At 39.3% G+C, this 16,911-nt stretch overlaps 1 protein-coding gene across 3 annotated transcripts in view; it reads left to right on the top strand.

Annotated features, from left to right (window-relative positions):
- Nucleotides 1–16,911, top strand: part of LOC117405930 (immunoglobulin superfamily member 3-like) — a 100,518-nt gene that overhangs the window by 68,548 nt on the left and 15,059 nt on the right. For all 3 annotated transcript variants that reach the window (XM_059029965.1, XM_034009469.3, XM_034009468.3), the window contains 2 exons: nucleotides 2,631–3,032; nucleotides 8,276–8,680. In XM_059029965.1, the coding sequence (XP_058885948.1) occupies nucleotides 2,631–3,032; nucleotides 8,276–8,680 (807 nt within the window). The remainder of the gene's footprint in view (nucleotides 1–2,630; nucleotides 3,033–8,275; nucleotides 8,681–16,911) is intronic.

Below are 16,911 nucleotides of genomic sequence, written 5' to 3'. Positions count from 1 at the left end.
ATACAATCCTCCTAACATCTCAAACCAACAAAAGCATATTACACCAGTTCCAAATGACACATAACTCAATGCTGACTTCTGTTTTTTCTCTGAAATGCTACTGCTTCAGAAGTGTAAATTATGAAATGTAATATGTATTAAAGATGATTCATTTTAAATAGTGGTAACGCCACTGCCTATAGCTATTAGAAAAGCGATTTTGTAGTTTGAATGAATCCTGTGACTGGGATAATGCATTCAGTCTCAATGAAGTGTCAGCGGTCAAGCTCGAAGGTTAAAGCGGTGGACGTGACCTGGATGAAAGCGCCCAGATAAGCATAAAATTAATGTCATCTCATCTAGCGTCTCACTTAATCCTTCCAGCGGCCAATGGACCATGAACAAATTCTGCTGCTGCCAGCAACATCTACTGTTGGATTTGTTATAAAAAGCACTTTTTTTCCTATTTTTTTTTTATTATGTCCAACCAAAAGCATTATATCCAATAACCCTTATTTGATTAATTATGTTAATTTACTAAATGAAAAGCAATGGCAGCCGCTATGAAAATTACAACATTGAAACTACTTTATGCAGCATTAAGGAGACATGTTATTTTTTCTTGCAAATGGATTTACCAAGAAACACTTAAATAAAGCCAATGATTACTTTATTATGTTTTGTATTAGAGAAGAAATCCCAGGCTAGCCCAACTGAGAAACATCTGTGGTGGTTTTCATAGCTTTTTACTACTACTGTACTACTAAGTGTAAGTGACTTCACTTTTTCAAAATGAGAAGAATGTCTGTTATAAAGCTAGAAATATACACTTCAGGTATTTTAATTAAACACAGTTAGGCAGTTTATTTATTTATTTATTTTATTTATTTATTTATTTATTGAAAAAAGGACTCTTTGGGAGGGAAAAAAGCATTGGAAATGACCCTTATCTGTTGACCACTTCACTACAAAAAAATAAAGGAATTCTGAATTACCTTGTATAGCAACAAACATAGATGTCACAACCAACACAGTCAAGGGGTAAAAAGTGGTATTTCTCCACTGGGGAAAAAAACATGTAAAAAAAAATTACCTAGAAAGCACAGTTTATATTTCCGGTGAAAGCACAAGCCTCAGATGATTTCTGAATGTCAATGCTTGTGTACAGTAGATGCTTTGCATTATGGTCTTCATTGTTTTGCTAATTTAGTTTTATATAAGTGTATGTGTGGCATGGCACTCTTGCTCGTGCACAGGCAGGGCAGGGGTAAAGTAAGGATATAATGTAGCCAGACTACGCCAGGAAGGGAGTTACCCCTGTACAGAGAACTAAATAAAATGGATTATATAAACCTTTACTGTCTCTAAATGTCAGTAGATTAACCATACAGTAGGCATACACAGGTTCGATAGTATTTCTGTAGGGGAGCCACACCACTAAAATCCACCACCAGTCAGGATTGAGACGCGCAGTCAAAGAGAGTACAATTTACAAGGTTTTATTTTACACAAATGTTAAAAGAAGCACAGCAAAAACTAAAGTTGCAGGATTCACAACAAACATTTAAAATATCTAGAACAATTAATTCAGCCTCTAGTGTCACTGTCGGGGATACACAGGCAGTCAAAATGTACACACACTTGTCTCTCACAATTTCGTTACTGTCCTAAATTTTGCAAAAGTAACCTAAAAGAAAATTACTTGGCTCACAACAGTTTACACAGTCGCTGTAATAGTTTTTTTCAACAGGCATGCTTTTTTCTTTCCCCTTGTTTTTCTTTCCAGTGTCCTGTGGTACTCTGCTATATCCGATCCCACGTTCCACTCAGCTCCACGTTTTCAGTTCCTGTTCGGGTCACTTTATATTTTTTCAGTTCTTTGTTCGCTATCAGTTCTTTCTCTGTCAGTTTCTTTCGTTTTCAGTTCCCTATCTTACCTCGCAAAGTGCGTTCGCCATTCACTCTCTCATTGCTGTTTGCTTTCTTTCTCTGTGTCTCTCTGTCCTCTGTCCTCTTTCATCTTTTTTGTTCTTGTTCTTGTTCTTTCTCATTCCCTTCTCGTTTCTTTCTCTCCTTCTGTTGTCCAGTTCCTCCTATTTAAGGTGATTGCCACTGCATATCTGTAATTACACCGATAGTCTGCCGGTGTGTAGTTTCACCGTCCCAAATGCCAACAAACTCAAGTAGTGCACGTGAAAAATAATCAAATAATTTCAAAATAATCAAACACAAGTGAAAACACACACACACAATATTCAGTGCTCAACAATAAATCATACGTGATAGAAATAAATATAAACATAACTAAAAAAAAAACACACACACCACTTCAGTAAATAAATTAAATCACATATATATTCAAACTAAAAAAATGTCAGCAGTATTAGAACATTAATCACTTTGTGACATGAACAACTCTACTGCATACATGCAGTTCTATATTTCATAATAAGTATTTGTCTTAGCATTCTGTATGATGGACTTGACAATACTGCAAATATTCTGGGTAATGGGTTTGACCACAAATTCATCCTGTACCCGTTAAAGTGGTGAATAAAAGGGTAGACTTAAAACAAAACATTAATTTTGGCCTTGGTTGTAATAACTGCGCACCCACCTACACTCATCTTCTCTGTCATTTATTTCAACAGAAAGCAACATCACTGTGTCAGTGACAAGCAATTCGAGCAATGTGCCCGAAGGCAGCGCTGTTCATTTTACCTGCACTGTGAATTCCATCACGGAGAACCAAGGCCGTCTGTCCGTGTCCTGGAAGCTGACGGACAAACAGAGCCAGGCATGGGAGATTGTGTCTGTGGACCAGGAGGGGATGGTTGTCCCGAGCCCTTCATATCGGGAGCGCAGCAGCTATGGGGAGGTGCGGGTGGAGAGAGTGCGGTCGGGCACCTTCACCCTGTCGGTCTACAACACTCTCCCGAAGGATCAGGGCCTGTACACTTGCACTGTCACCGAATGGGTCAAGGGGCCGAAAGATGAATGGGAAACGATTGGGGAGAAGTCAGCCGGCACACCTGTGACTGTCACCGCAGTGGGTAAGAGCTTTTCTATTTCTTTGCTGCTGTTTCTGTTTTCTAAACATAAGCAGGGGCAGCTCGAGCTTCATTACTTGAATGTGCCTCAACTCTACCCTAAGGGGACCACTTTTAATATGGTGGATATATTCAACTAAGTTTAGTTTCCTGACCTGGTCCCCAGCTACCTGTCCTGTCCTTAGTCTCCTGCAGAAATATTCCATTCATTGCAATTGTAGGAACTGAGAAGAGACCGTCAGAACTCTACATTGGGCCTGAAAAAAACAACTGACTTTGTTAATCCAGAGAAGAAAAGTTTTGTATCCTTTTTCCAATCCACAGAGCAACCAGTTAAGGACTACAATAAAACAGCTGTACTTATACTAATGCTCATAATAATAATAATAATTACAGGGATGGAAATAAAACTCCATTACTGGTTTTACTATGAGTTTTAATAAAACACACCTGAACTTGTTACCTTCTTATTTCCATCCCTATAATAATTGATAAATATCAATTATATAATAATCATCATATTCTACCCCCCCCTGCCACCAAAACAATATAGAATGTGAGTGTATTTATTTCATTGCGTCAGGTAAACTTAATGACTGCAGTACTGCAGGACTTTTTATTGTGCTGCTTCTCCAGAATCTATGACAGCCCACTTTCCAGTGAGTTGCTCTAGCAGCAGTTACAGTAACATGAGATCTATATACAATCCCAGCATCCCCTACGTTCCTACTAAAAAGATTTGACAACCTTGTTCCAGTATATAAATAGACATGTTTTGTTATCATTCTGGTAGGCTTTAGCAAAAAAAAAAAAACTCAAATACTGTATTCAGTTTATCTCACAGAACAGTAGTCGCATGAGCCCTAAGTCTTGATAAAATAAGAAGTCAGGAGGCTGATGGTCAAGGTCGTGGTGTGACTCTGTCCATGAATGCAGCTTTAAAAAGAAAAAGATTTGGAAGCTGAAGTTTCTGTTTTTTCGTTGACTGATCAAATAGCAAGGTGCAAAATCTAGGATTGCAGAATTGTATTGTCCCTAGAGACATCACACCTCAGGGTGCTCTTCTGTATGCATATGCCAGGGTGGTTTGGAAACACAATCCCTGATGAATTTGAGTGTGTTCTGAAGCCTTTATCTGAGCTCCAGTTTGTTTTTGTTTTTCAATCCTTTTTGACCAAATCTTGTTTTGATTTGGAAATTGTATTGCCTGTGACTTTCTTTTAGATATTCTAATGCAGGGGTTCTCAGACTCGGTCACGGGGACCCCCTGTGGCTGCTGGTTTTCATTCCAACCAAGCTCTCAATTACTTAACTGGACCCTTAATTGAACTAATAATTTGCTTAATTAGACCTTTTTACTTGTTTTCATCTCTTAAACAGTTGCAGTTCAAGTTACTTATCAAATGTTACAGCTAACTTGAAATATGCAACTGTTCAAGAGCTGAAAACAAGTAAATAAGTAAATAAATAATAAGCAAATTATCAGTTCCATTAGAGTTAAGTAATTGAGAGCTCGGTTGGAATGAAAACCAGCAGCCACAGGGGGTCCCCAGGACCGAGTTTGAGAAGCCCTGTTCTAATGTCTTAAAGGTTGTCGCCATCCCCATTTTTAATGTTCTCCCCGATTACTTGAGCCTAGAATCTGATATTTAGCAGCAGGAGGTTGATTGCTGTATGTCTTTAGTCAGACAGAAGAAAGGGGGATTATTTTAATCATCCTGTATTAGTCAAATACAAATATCCCAATGTACAGTATAGAGCAGTGTTAAGCAACTCTGGCCCTTGAGATCAATTCCAGTCCTTGTCTTTATTTCAACCAGGTCATAAATTACTTAATTGCCTCTTAACAGCTTCAATGAACTACATTAGAGCCTTCTTGGAGTAAAACCCTAGACTGGATTGGATCTCAAGGGCCAGAGTTGAGTACCACTGGTATTGAGTACCACTGGTATAGAGCAGTGTGGAGTAGTGGTTAGGGCTCTGGACTCTTGACCGGAGGGTTATGGGTTCAATCCCAGGTGGGCGAACACTGTTGCTGTCTTTAGATTGCTCCAGTAAAAACCCAACTGTATAAATGGGTAATTGTATGTAAAAATATGTGATATCTTGTAAAAATTTAAGTCGCACTGGATAAGGGCGTTTGCTAAGAAATAAATAATGATAATATGACATCAGTATTTTTTATCTCCTTTTTATAACTCTATTAATTAGAGTTCCTGTCCCATGTTTCTCTGTAAATGCACACAGTTCTCTCATGATTAAAGCTGAGCTTTGTAGGGATATTGAAAACCCCATCACCTGCTCTGTGCATTATTAGGAAAGACATTGACAAAGGCTTTTCATTGAAACGATGTGTCTAACCTCATTACTACGCTTCTTTTTAGTATTGCTGAATATCCTATGACTGAATATTTAACGTTAATGATGTGTCTGACTGAGTCATTCACAGAATCCACTATAAAAATGACTGTATTTGCAAATAAATTCTGTAAGACTTCCACAGGTATTACTGTGAGTCTGTCAGCAGTGTATATGCAACTGGCTCTGGTGTCCCTTATGAATCTCATAATAAAACATGGATTATTTAAATAACTTGTGTTAAATAAATAATTGTGCATTTCTAAGAGGGCTGAGGGTGGAGTTCCCACCAAATGCCCCTTTTTGACAAAGCAATCTTTGGACCGAAAGTCCCCTGATGGAAATCAGAGTCTCACCAGCTACAGCATACTGTAGAAGTGCTTGAAGCTGTTGGCACGGATCCCTTGTACCTTCAGGTGGTACTGGAGTAGATTTGACACAGCCGTCCTCTGAAGCCACAGCATGGAAGGTGGCACTTGCAAAATAAAGCATGTTGAGGTTTGGCTCATTAAATGTTGTGACTACCGATGAAAGGATCCCGGCAATGTCAGATCTTGAGTGCAACATAATATACAATACAGGGTGAGGCATAGATTCTAGTTGTGATTCCTAATTTAAACTGGTGTCATTGCTGAGATGTTTTGTACTGAGGGGTTATTACACAAAATGTTTGTCAATTTACCTGGTCAAAAAACCCACAACCTCCTGGGCATGTCACTGGGAGCTAGACTGGACCAGGCACACAGTTCCACAGCAGGATTTGCAGGAAGCTTGATAGGATTTCTTTGAGGTCATTTTAAATCCCCATTTGGTTTTAATACATTGTTCCCAATATTTATTTATTTCATTTATATAGCACCTTTCATACCGAAGCATCACAAGGCACTGTACATAAATACATAAAAATACAAAATAAACCAATAATCATAATCATAATCATAATCATAATCATAATCATAATCATAGCAATTATAAAAAAAATTATAAAAGTGTGTTTTAAGTTTAGACTTAAAAATACCCACAGACCCAGTTTCCGTAACACTTGGAGGTAGAGCATTCCATAGTTTAGGGGCTCTAAAAGAAAAAAGCCCTACCTCCCGTATTGATTTTATTGACCCTGGGAACAACGAGCAGCCCCGCTTCCTGTGATCTAAGAGTCCGATTTTGGAGATACGCGGTCAGTAACTCCTGCAAATAGCTAGGTGCTGCTCCATTCAAGGCTTTATAAGTCAATAATAAGATTTTAAAATCAGTTCTATATTGTACAGGGAGCCAGTTCAAGGAGGCTAAAACGGGGGTGATATGCTAATTTTTTTTGTTTTTAGTCAAAATTCTAGCAGTGGTTTTTTGAACAAGCTGTAGGCGGGACACCGCACGTTTTAGGATGCCATAGAGGAGAGCATTACGGTAATCATCTTGAAAAATATGCTGTTTTAAATTTAAGACAGAATGAGTTGTCTCCAGCCAAATCTGCTATCACTTAAAATAAAGCCTTCTACCTTTTGGAAGAGATTAACAAAACGGTATGTGGCTGGCTAACTTGTTTTTATTTTGTAATCTGCTTAGGTTTTCCCATCATCCTCCTGCTCACATATGTAACTGAGATGGATTTACCAGTGAGCAGGAGGATGATGGGAAATGTAGTTTTGAGAGGTCCATACTTGTCAATACTTCATGCTTCACCTCTTAAGGTTGTGAAGGATAATCACTGTCACAGCTCCATTGGTTTAAATTTGAAAAGCCAATAAAAAGAAATGGACGGTTAAAATGGTTCAGACACTTCCCAAGCACGAAATAGACTGAATAAATTGCAGACTGTTTATTTCTGAAGTTATTTAATAATAATCTGAAAATACGAAAGTGTAAAGACCTTAATCTCAGTGTTTGAAGGACCATTGAAATGTTGTTCACCAAAATAACAATAATAAAAAAATAAAGATTCAGATGAGAATATGGAAACCAAGGGGATTCAGTAAAAGCAAGGGAACTTATTTTTAAATTTAAATGCCGCAGAGTCAGAAAAACATGAAAAGTCACAACTATTGGCAGATTTTATACTGTGTGTGGCAGGTATGGAATTGTATCCTGACTTCCTTTTAGATAAGGACAAAAAACCCTCTGTTCCTTTTAAAGAGTATGAACATATCCCTCTGAGAGATCTTGAACATGTTCAGCAAAATGTCAGCATCATTAAGACAAATGGATGAATAAAAGCAAGAGGAGAAACTACTTTAGTTATGATGAATCCTCAGCACATCTCCACTTATCTTAAGACTGTCATCCAGAGGCAGCAATCACCCTAATGACTTAATGGTGAAAATATCGCTTTAGGGAATGAGGGTAAATAATTCAACAGCTATATTTCTTGATATGAAGCTCCCATTCTGCAGGAATGCTGTACCATAAAATACATATTTTGTAAGAGCAGGTACATTGTTGTAATTGGCTAAATATTCAACTAAACAACCAAAAAAAAAAACTAAGTTGTGTGGCTTTTCTACTGGTTTTCATTACCCCAAGTTTGTATTCTTCCAAAAAGATAATCCACCATTTTTCCAGCTGCTCAATTCTTTGATGGTGGAAATAAGACTCCCATTGCATAGCAATTCTATCTATTCCTGGTTTTTACTATGAGTTTAATAAGACACACCTATGCACTGTGGCTAATCAAACTCGTAGTAAAACCTTGAATGGCTGAAACTGCTGTGCAGTAAGAGTCGTGTTTCCATCCCTGTTTATGTTCTCATACTTATTAACATATTAACATTCTTTTCAACCAACATTTACCACTGTATAAATATACTACATGTTATATTACTTGTTTAATATCAAGTATTTTATAAGTTAAATGTAATACATTCTCTGTTATATCATTTTACTCACCACAGAGTCTATTTTCTTCATGGCCGCTTCCTCAAGAACCCCCAGCGTCACCTACAACGAATCCTTTGACCTCCAGTGCATCGTCAAGCCCCGCTACAACCCCCGGGTACCTGCCTCCGTGACCTGGCGCTTCAAGCCTGTCAACGGCACCGAGTTCCAAGACCTGGTCACCTTCACCCGCGATGGCAGCTTGCAGTGGGGAGGCCGCTACTCCAGCTTTGGCATCAGAACTACCATCGACAAGTCGTCTTCCAACAGCAACTTCCGCCTCAGCATCAGCAGGGCCAGCAAGCAGGAGGCCGGCACGTACCAGTGCGCTGCCGAGCTGTGGAGGAAGAACTACGACAACACCTGGACCAAGATCACAAACAGGAGCTCCAATCTGCTGGGGATCAAAGTGCTGCAGCCTGGTAAGTCCCGGACACACAGGAGGGGGGGCAGCCGTGGCACGAGGGGAAATAAACCGCAGAGGCATAGTACATGAAGATCTTCAGAACACACTGGCCTAAAGAGTCAGGCTGTGTTGGTGGTAAGATAAACATATTAAATGCCTGGACTGAGAATATAAACCAATACGAGGAGTATGACTGACACAGTAAAAGAGAACCATATCTTATTGAGAAATACAGTGGTGGCTATCAGTATTGCATTGTTTTTCAGCAGTTGTTTATATGCTTGTGTTTTAGCAGAATAATCTTGTATTTGCCTAAATATGTTTGCATTGTTAATGTAATTGTTAAAGCTTCAGTGGAGACTGCTTTGGGAATGGACTTAAACGTGGTTGTGTTGGCTAATGAAGAACCCACCATGACCACATGATTTATTTAAAACAATTTGTCCAATCTGATTGCAAAGTGTTAAATGTGATTTTTATCTAGATTTTTTTATTTTATTTTTATTTTGTGCAGCACTTGACAAATATATTGTATTTTGTATTAAAAGAAATGATTAGCTTTCATTTGTTTTTATAGGATACATAGTGGAAAGCAAAATAAATTGTAATAGTTCAATGATATTTTGCAGGTAAAAAATGTTAAGTGATGCAATATTCATAGCCATTACTGTATGCACAACAGTTTCTCACAAGCAAAATTGAAAGAAGCGTGTTAACATTTTCTAGAAGTTTGAAAATTTTGCTTTGTGTGACTTTGCTTTTATGTTTGTACCTTTTTTGAAACACTAAAATAATAAAATTGAATAAAACATATTGGCGGTTTTACTAAATACATCCAAATACATGTTCATTCTTTTTCAAAGCCATTTCTGTGACCATGAGTCAATTTATGGGGTTCACCCATCACTCTGTGTTAGTGCATCAAAGACTGAACAATGCATTTCACAACACAGCTCAGTCATCTTGTTCTCATACTTGCTGTGTCTCTCTGTCCTCTATATCCTTCCTTTTTTTCCTTCTTTGGTCTAATTGCACTCTTCTTACCATCAGTCGCTCATTATCATCGTCCTCCTCTTCTAGTCCGTTAGTGGCCAGCAGCTTCCTCCACCTCCATCCTTTAATTGCTGCCGGATTGTCGAGAGCCACCTCACTGGTCAGACCAAGGGCTGTGGTGCCGGAGTCCATTTCCACCTAATAGCTTTGAGTGGAGACAGTGCAAGTAAATATATCCCTTCTGTACTGATACACTTCCGTACATGAGGGGAGTAATTAGGGGAAAGGGAGTGAGAGCTCATTTATAAACTGCTCAGTTGCAACAGCTCTGATAAGTCTCCAATAGAAACCAACCAATTATTGACCTATGCTTGGCCAGTAATTTTAAGAGAAGCGACTCATTAAAAACTTAGTCAGATTCGCTGCCCAAGGACCATGTTAATCTTTCAAAGTAGTAGTGACAGTATTTCTCTGTGAACTCAAAATTATTTTTCCTTTTATTTATCTGACTTAATGTAGGCGTGGAAAATTGAGAGGAAGAAGAGTGCATGAGTCATTGAGTTGCATTACATGAGAGCAGATGTGTTACTGTTGCTCACTTGAGGTGCGTTTACACTTGCTTTCCAGAATCCTTCTGATAGGATTCCGGAACCATCTGTTCTGGAACGGTGCGTTTACACTTGTATGAAACAGTAGGGGGTGCTTCTCTCAGGACAAGCGTCTGAGCATGCGTACTTTGTAAACTAAAGATGTGCTGACGCTGTGCTGTAATGACGACATAGAGTGCTATCATTTGAAAAAAAATTCAAATATGGTCTTGTTTTTTCGTTTACAATTTAGAAAATTTAAAATGTTTAAATAATAATAATAATAATAATAATAATAATAATAATAATAATAATAATAATAATAATAACTAATTGATAAATAAAAGCTTTTTGCAAAATTATTGTAATAATTTCTTGTTTGCCACAGGTCTGTGAAAAGCACTATATGAATTAAAATGTTATTTTTATTTGCAGTGTTCTCCCCTGCCGTTATGGTACAGGCTGATTTATGAGCCTTTCATTAAACAAATAGCAAGTATGTTTTAAGTTGCACGTCCTGTTGTGCGCTCGTTCCGGAATATTTGTGCTAGTGTAAACGCACCTTGGGTTCTATTGAATCAACTGGGGGGATGAAGACAAAACCACTGCACTACAGTATACAGTAGTGCAAGTCCTTGGATCAGCAAGGAGAATATTTATCACAATGTCATGCATCCACTGTTTGTGAACAAATTGAAGCATCATATACTCCGAAACATCCTATAGTGTACAGCTGTAAACAAATGCAATATTCAGTGCAAGTTTTTTTGTGATTAGGACCACCAGAACGTAGTTCACTCATTCCTTTGCACTAATGGAAATAAGTGTTTGATACATTCCTGGTTTAATAAGACACACCTGAACTTGGTACCTATACACAGGGCTGGATTAACCCATCGCGGGGCCCTAGGCAAACATACACATCTGGGCCCCTTCCTCTATAAATAACAACAAATAGACAATTATATATATGCAGTAACAAGTGATCTTAGACGTGATCTGCAGCTGATGAAAACTGGCACAAAATTGCGTTCTTGTCTACACCTAGCGGAGAGCCACGTTTTCCTACATCAAGACAATCCAGCATATTTCCAATAAGAAAAAAACATTGCAAACTGATGTCTCCCGAGCTCGCTGTGCTTTGGCTACTTGGTTGAAGAACGCGTATGCTAATTTCAGCACAGTATTGTTAATTGGTTTTCTTCTTTTGATACTTTTCACTGCCATCACATAAGGTGTACGTATATATTAGAGCTGATTGGGAAAGCCGCGAAGCAATAACAAAATATACCATATTTATTCTGATCCAAAATCAAACATTTTTTATTTATTTAAGTTTTAGTGTTAAAATATGACTTTTTACTGACTGGTTTTAAATGTATGGACGGTTGGCAACCTTAAGTTAAATGCAGTTTAACATGGTTTACTTCTTTCTCAATTGTAAAGGCAGTGAGTTTTCCTTGTTTTACTCTTGATCGGAGGTGTTTTTTGACATGCTTCTAAAGAAAATTCTCTTTCTCCAGGGTTGGGGATAATGTTTTTGGCAGTTCAGGGCTTTAAGCACAGATTTGTAAAAATCTTTCTAATGCCCCCCCCCCCTCCCCCTTTGCCGCTTGTATTCTTCTTCTTCCAATTTCTTGTGTTTATGCTTTGCTGCCCCTGAAAGAGACATCGCTTGCTGTATTCAAGCAAAATCAAACTGACTAACCTGGAATGTACTTGTATCGCCACACAGAAGTGAGCGAGAGTAAGTTCCGGGTCAGCCAGTTTGATTTTGTGTGAACACCAGTTGAGATACATTGTCTCGGTTGAAATGTCAGTGAGTGAAGTTCTTCCAGTTTGTGCACAATTCCGTATCTGTTTTAAAAAAAATTAATAAAAAATAGGTTTTTGGGCCCCCCCATGACTTTGGGCCCTAGGCAGCAAGGGGGCTAATCAAGCTTGTAGTGAAACCTGGAATGTGTGAAACTGCTATGCAACAGGAGTCATATTTCCATCCCTGTTCTTGCTGTAACAGCTCAAATAGTTCAAGTCCAGGGACCTGCTGTACACCAGGAGAGTTCCACTATGCCAACCAGGCTTTTTCTCCTCTGCATGGTGGTATAGGGTCTTTGTAGCTTTACTGTTCAGAAAGTGCTGAGGCAACACGTGTCAAACTCTGAAAAACTGCATCACAGCCTACGTGTGTGTGTGTGCATGTGTGTCTATGTGTGTGTGTGTGCGTGTCTGTGTGCGTGCGTGTCTGTGTGTGTGTGCGCGTGCGTGTCTGTGTGCGTGCGTGTCTGTGTGTGTGCGTGCTTGTGTGTGTGCCTGTGCGTGTGTGTGTGTCTGTGCGTGCGTGAGTGTGTCTGTGTGTGTGTGTGTGTGTGTGTCTGTATGTGCGTGTCTGTGTGTGTGCGTGCGTGCGTGTGTGTGTGTCTGCGTGCGTGTCTGTGTGTGTGCGTGCGTGTGTGTCTGCGTGCATGTCTGTGTGTGTCTGTGCGTGCGTGTCTGTGTGTGCGTGTGTGCATGTCTGTGTGTGCGTGCGTGCGTGTCTGTGTGTGTGTCTGTGCGTGCGTGTCTCTGTGTGCGTGCGTGCATGCGTGTGTGTGTGTGCGTGCGTGTCTGTGTGTGTGTGTTTGTGCATGCGTGTCTGTGTGTGTGCGTGCATGTGTGTCTGTGTGTCTGTGCGTGCGTGTGTGTGTGTGTGTGTGTGTGCTTGCGTGCATGTCTGTGTGCGTGCGTGCGTGCGTGTGTGTCTGTGCGTGCGTGTCTGTGTGTGTGCGTGCATGCGTGTCTGTGTGTCTGTGCGTGCGTGCGTGCGTGTGTGTGTGTGTGTGCGTGCGTGCGTGTGTGTGTGTGTGTCTGTGTGTGTGTTTTTGTGGGCGTGCGTGCGTGTCTGTGTGTGTGCGTGCGTGCGTGTGTGTGTGTGTGTGTGTGTGTGTGTGCGTGTGTGCGTGTGTGTGTGTGTGCTCTGTGGCCTCGGCAGCAGTTTGTCTTGAACAGCTGCCAGTTGAAACTGAGCTGCTAACTGTGGCCGACATTGTCAGGATAAGTAATCAACGTCATGCTTTCACAGGCTTGTGCTTGGCTGAATAACCCAGAAAAGTTTTTCTTTGCTATTTGGTAAGTGTATGGGTAGTTTCCAGGTTCCCATTGCTGTTATCGTTCAGTTCTCAACTTGACTTGGTTCTGCATGTTGAGACAAAGATTTTCAGAAACACAGGGCTGGTTATCATGACAGTTTTTAATAAAACAGTTTGTTTAAAAAGCCCCATTTAATTTGGATCAGGGTGGCTAGCCCAAGTGACCACAGCCACATAGGTAATTGTCAGTCAGCCATGTGACACAGTAGAGGCAGACTTGGGTAGTGATCCACATGCTAGATTTTGTTTTGACATACAGCTATGGAATCTGCACAGAGCAAACATGTATTAAAAAGGACATGCTGTGGCATCTGCAGCATCACAGTTGTAGCTCCCAGATGGTAGTGGGGGCTTTGGAGGGAGTGAGTCTTCAGGTTTACCTGAGGAAAGTTTTGATGAAACCCTGTCCTTGTCCTTTTTTTCTGAGAACAATGTGTGCATTAATAAGCCAACATAACCTGTTAGTTTAATAAAGTCCACGGAAGTGAAAATGTCTTGCTGTACAGTACATGAATGTAAGGTTATAAAAAGCAAAGGAAACTGACCAAAAAAATAATGGCACTCAATAGAGATTATGGACCGACTGGAACAGTTTTAATGCGCTTTTTAAACTTCAGTTACATGTTGCGAGAAAAAAATAACATAATGTAAAACATTTGACGCCCACTGCTCAGTGTTAAATTTGATTTTAAGCTTGTGATACCATCCCACACAGAAAAGCTTTAAGCATAATTAAAAAAAAAAAAAAAAAAAAAAACATATGAATCTTAATGTGGTTTAAATGGCATTTTGCTGTGTAGGATATGGGCATAATTAACAAATAATGTTTTGTTTCTACATCCCCTGCAACTTAGTCACGAGAAAAAGAAAGATGTCTGGTTGGGTTCCTTATGCTGCAAATGTGTTTATTATCACTGACTCATTTAATACTTAGCATGTCAGACACATTCTTAATGTACGTCATGTAAAACTCTGTGAAAATAAATTCATGTGCTGCAAATAGTTTTTCTTCCTTGGGACTTGGCGATTGTAGTCAAGAAGCTTATTTATAATTTTTTTTTGTCAAATATTTCAGTATTGAACAGAACCGTTCTAAAGGTGCGTACCTAAGCATTCTAAAAGCAGTCTTTGCAAAACGCAACCTTCACAATGACTCTTTTTTTCTTTAACCCAGTTGTAGCAATACCCTGCAACTCTGGGGCCCCAGAATGTTACATACTGTGTACAGAAAGACACCACTACAGACATTTCCCAGTACTAAATTCCTATTTGTATACTTACTGTAGAGTGATTTTGTAGGTAATTTAGATTCAAGATTAAAAATGTAAACTAACCCACTGGTTGTTTAAATGATAACCATACGGTATGTACTGTATGGATATTTAAACTGTACAAATCTGTACAACATCTGTACAGGTTTTGCAGGTGAATAATAAAGTATACCCAAGGCGCCTTTTATTTTTAGTTTTTATTTTAGATAACATTTCCTGGGAGTTTACTGGGGTTTATTAAAGAAAAACAAAAAACATATTCATTTTGAAATGGGTGAAAATGAATACAGACGTGCTCAAATTTGTTGGTACCCTTACAGCTCATTGAAATAATGCTTCATTCCTCCTGAAAAGTGCTGAAATTAAAAGCTATTTTATCATGTATACTTGCATGCCTTTGGTATGTCATAGAATAAAGCAAAGAAGCTGTGAAAAGAGATGAATTATTGCTTATTCTACAAAGATATTCTAAAATGACCTGGACACATTTGTTGGTACCCCTTAGAAAAGATAATACATAATTGGATTATAGTGATATTTCAAACTAATTAGTTTATTTAATTAGTATCACACATGTCTCCAATCTTGTAATCAGTCATTCAGCCTATTTAAATGGAGAAAAGTAGTCACTGTGCTGTTTGGTATCATTGTGTGCACCACACTGAACATGGACCAGAGAAAGCAAAGGAGAGAGTTGTCTGAGGAGATCAGAAAGAAAATAATAGACAAGCATGGTAAATGTAAAGGCTACAAGACCATCTCCAAGCAGCTTGATGTTCCTGTGACAACAGTTGCAAATATTATTAAGAAGTTTAAGGTCCATGGAACTGTAGCCAACCTCCCTGGGCGCGGCCGCAAGAGGAAAATCGACCCCAGATTGAAAAGAAGGATAGTGCGAATGGTAGAAAAAGAACCAAACTTGCAATCTGTAGAAGGCACCCATCAAACCTGAGACAGCTGGAGCAGATTGCTCAGGAAGAGTGGGCCAAACTACCTGTTAACAGGTGCAGAAGTCTCATTGAGAGCTACAGAAAATGTTTGATTGCAGTGATTGCCTCTAAAGGTTGTGCAACAAAATATTAGGTTAGCAGTCCCATCATTTTTGTCCATGCCATTTTCATTTGTTTTATTATTTACAATATTATGTTGAATAAAAAATCAAAAGCAAAGTCTGATTCCTATTAAATATGGAATAAACAATGGTGGATGCCAATTACTTTTGTCAGTTTCAAGTTATTTCAGAGAAAATTGTGCATTCTTCGTTTTTTGTGGATGGGTACCAACAAATTTGAGCACGTCTGTAATATTCAAGTTCTCTTGCTAAATATTGTGGGTAATACTGGAAGGGCTGGAAAAGCAGCACGCTTGCTTCTGTTCTTTGTGAATGTAAACTGTGTAAAGCTGCTGAAGTTACCCTGTGTCAGTACTTAAGTTCAGTTTCTTTTTTCTTTTTACATGTATCTACGAAAAGTTGAGTGGGGCCAATTTTGGGTAAAAATTAGTAAATCAGGGGGCTCCTGATTGGCGCATCCGGTAAAGGCGCTCCACATTGAGTGCAGGATGCACCCTATAGCCTGGACATCGTCAGTGCGAGTCCAGGCTATTCCACTGCCGACCGTGGACGGGAGCTCCCAGGGGACAGCGCACAACTGTCCGAGCACCGCCCGGGGGTGGGGGGGAGCTTAAGTCGACCAGAATGTTCTCGGCTCATCACGCACCAGCGACCCCTGTGGTCTGGCTGGGCACCTATGGGCTTGCCTGTAGTCCTTCGACGCTGTAACTCTGAGGTGGCTGCATGGTGGGCCTGCAGTGTGTAAAAGAAGCGGTCGGCTGACGGCACACGCTTGGTAAATCTGAGAGAGTGAGAGTAGGAGAGGCTTAGAGGGAGGGAGATATTTTATAGATGAATAGAAACAACATTTCCACAGGGAACAATAGTGTTATACAACCTCGCCTATTACTCTGAACTCCTGCTTCAAATTCGAATTCTCCTCACAAGGCTTTGGTGGATGTGTCTGAAGAAAATTAATTACCTTCTAGTTTAAACCATTTTTTTAAGCATATTTCCTTAAACATAATGAATGGATCAAATAGCAATAAACTGTGTACAGTTGTACTCTTTGTCTGTTTTTCCTTGTCCTTCAAAATGTTTGAAAAAGAGGTGAAAAATTATTTATTACAAAAAATATATAAATATGCTTTTTTTGTCTGATCTTTTGATGCTGCAGATAAGGGACAGACAGTGTTGCATAGGCTGTCTCAAATAGTAAT

This window comes from Acipenser ruthenus, chromosome 9, assembly GCF_902713425.1.
Source record: "Acipenser ruthenus chromosome 9, fAciRut3.2 maternal haplotype, whole genome shotgun sequence".
NCBI classification, from domain to species: domain Eukaryota; kingdom Metazoa; phylum Chordata; class Actinopteri; order Acipenseriformes; family Acipenseridae; genus Acipenser; species Acipenser ruthenus.
Note: the sequence above shows the minus strand (reverse complement) of the source record. Positions and strands in the feature narration are given on the sequence as shown.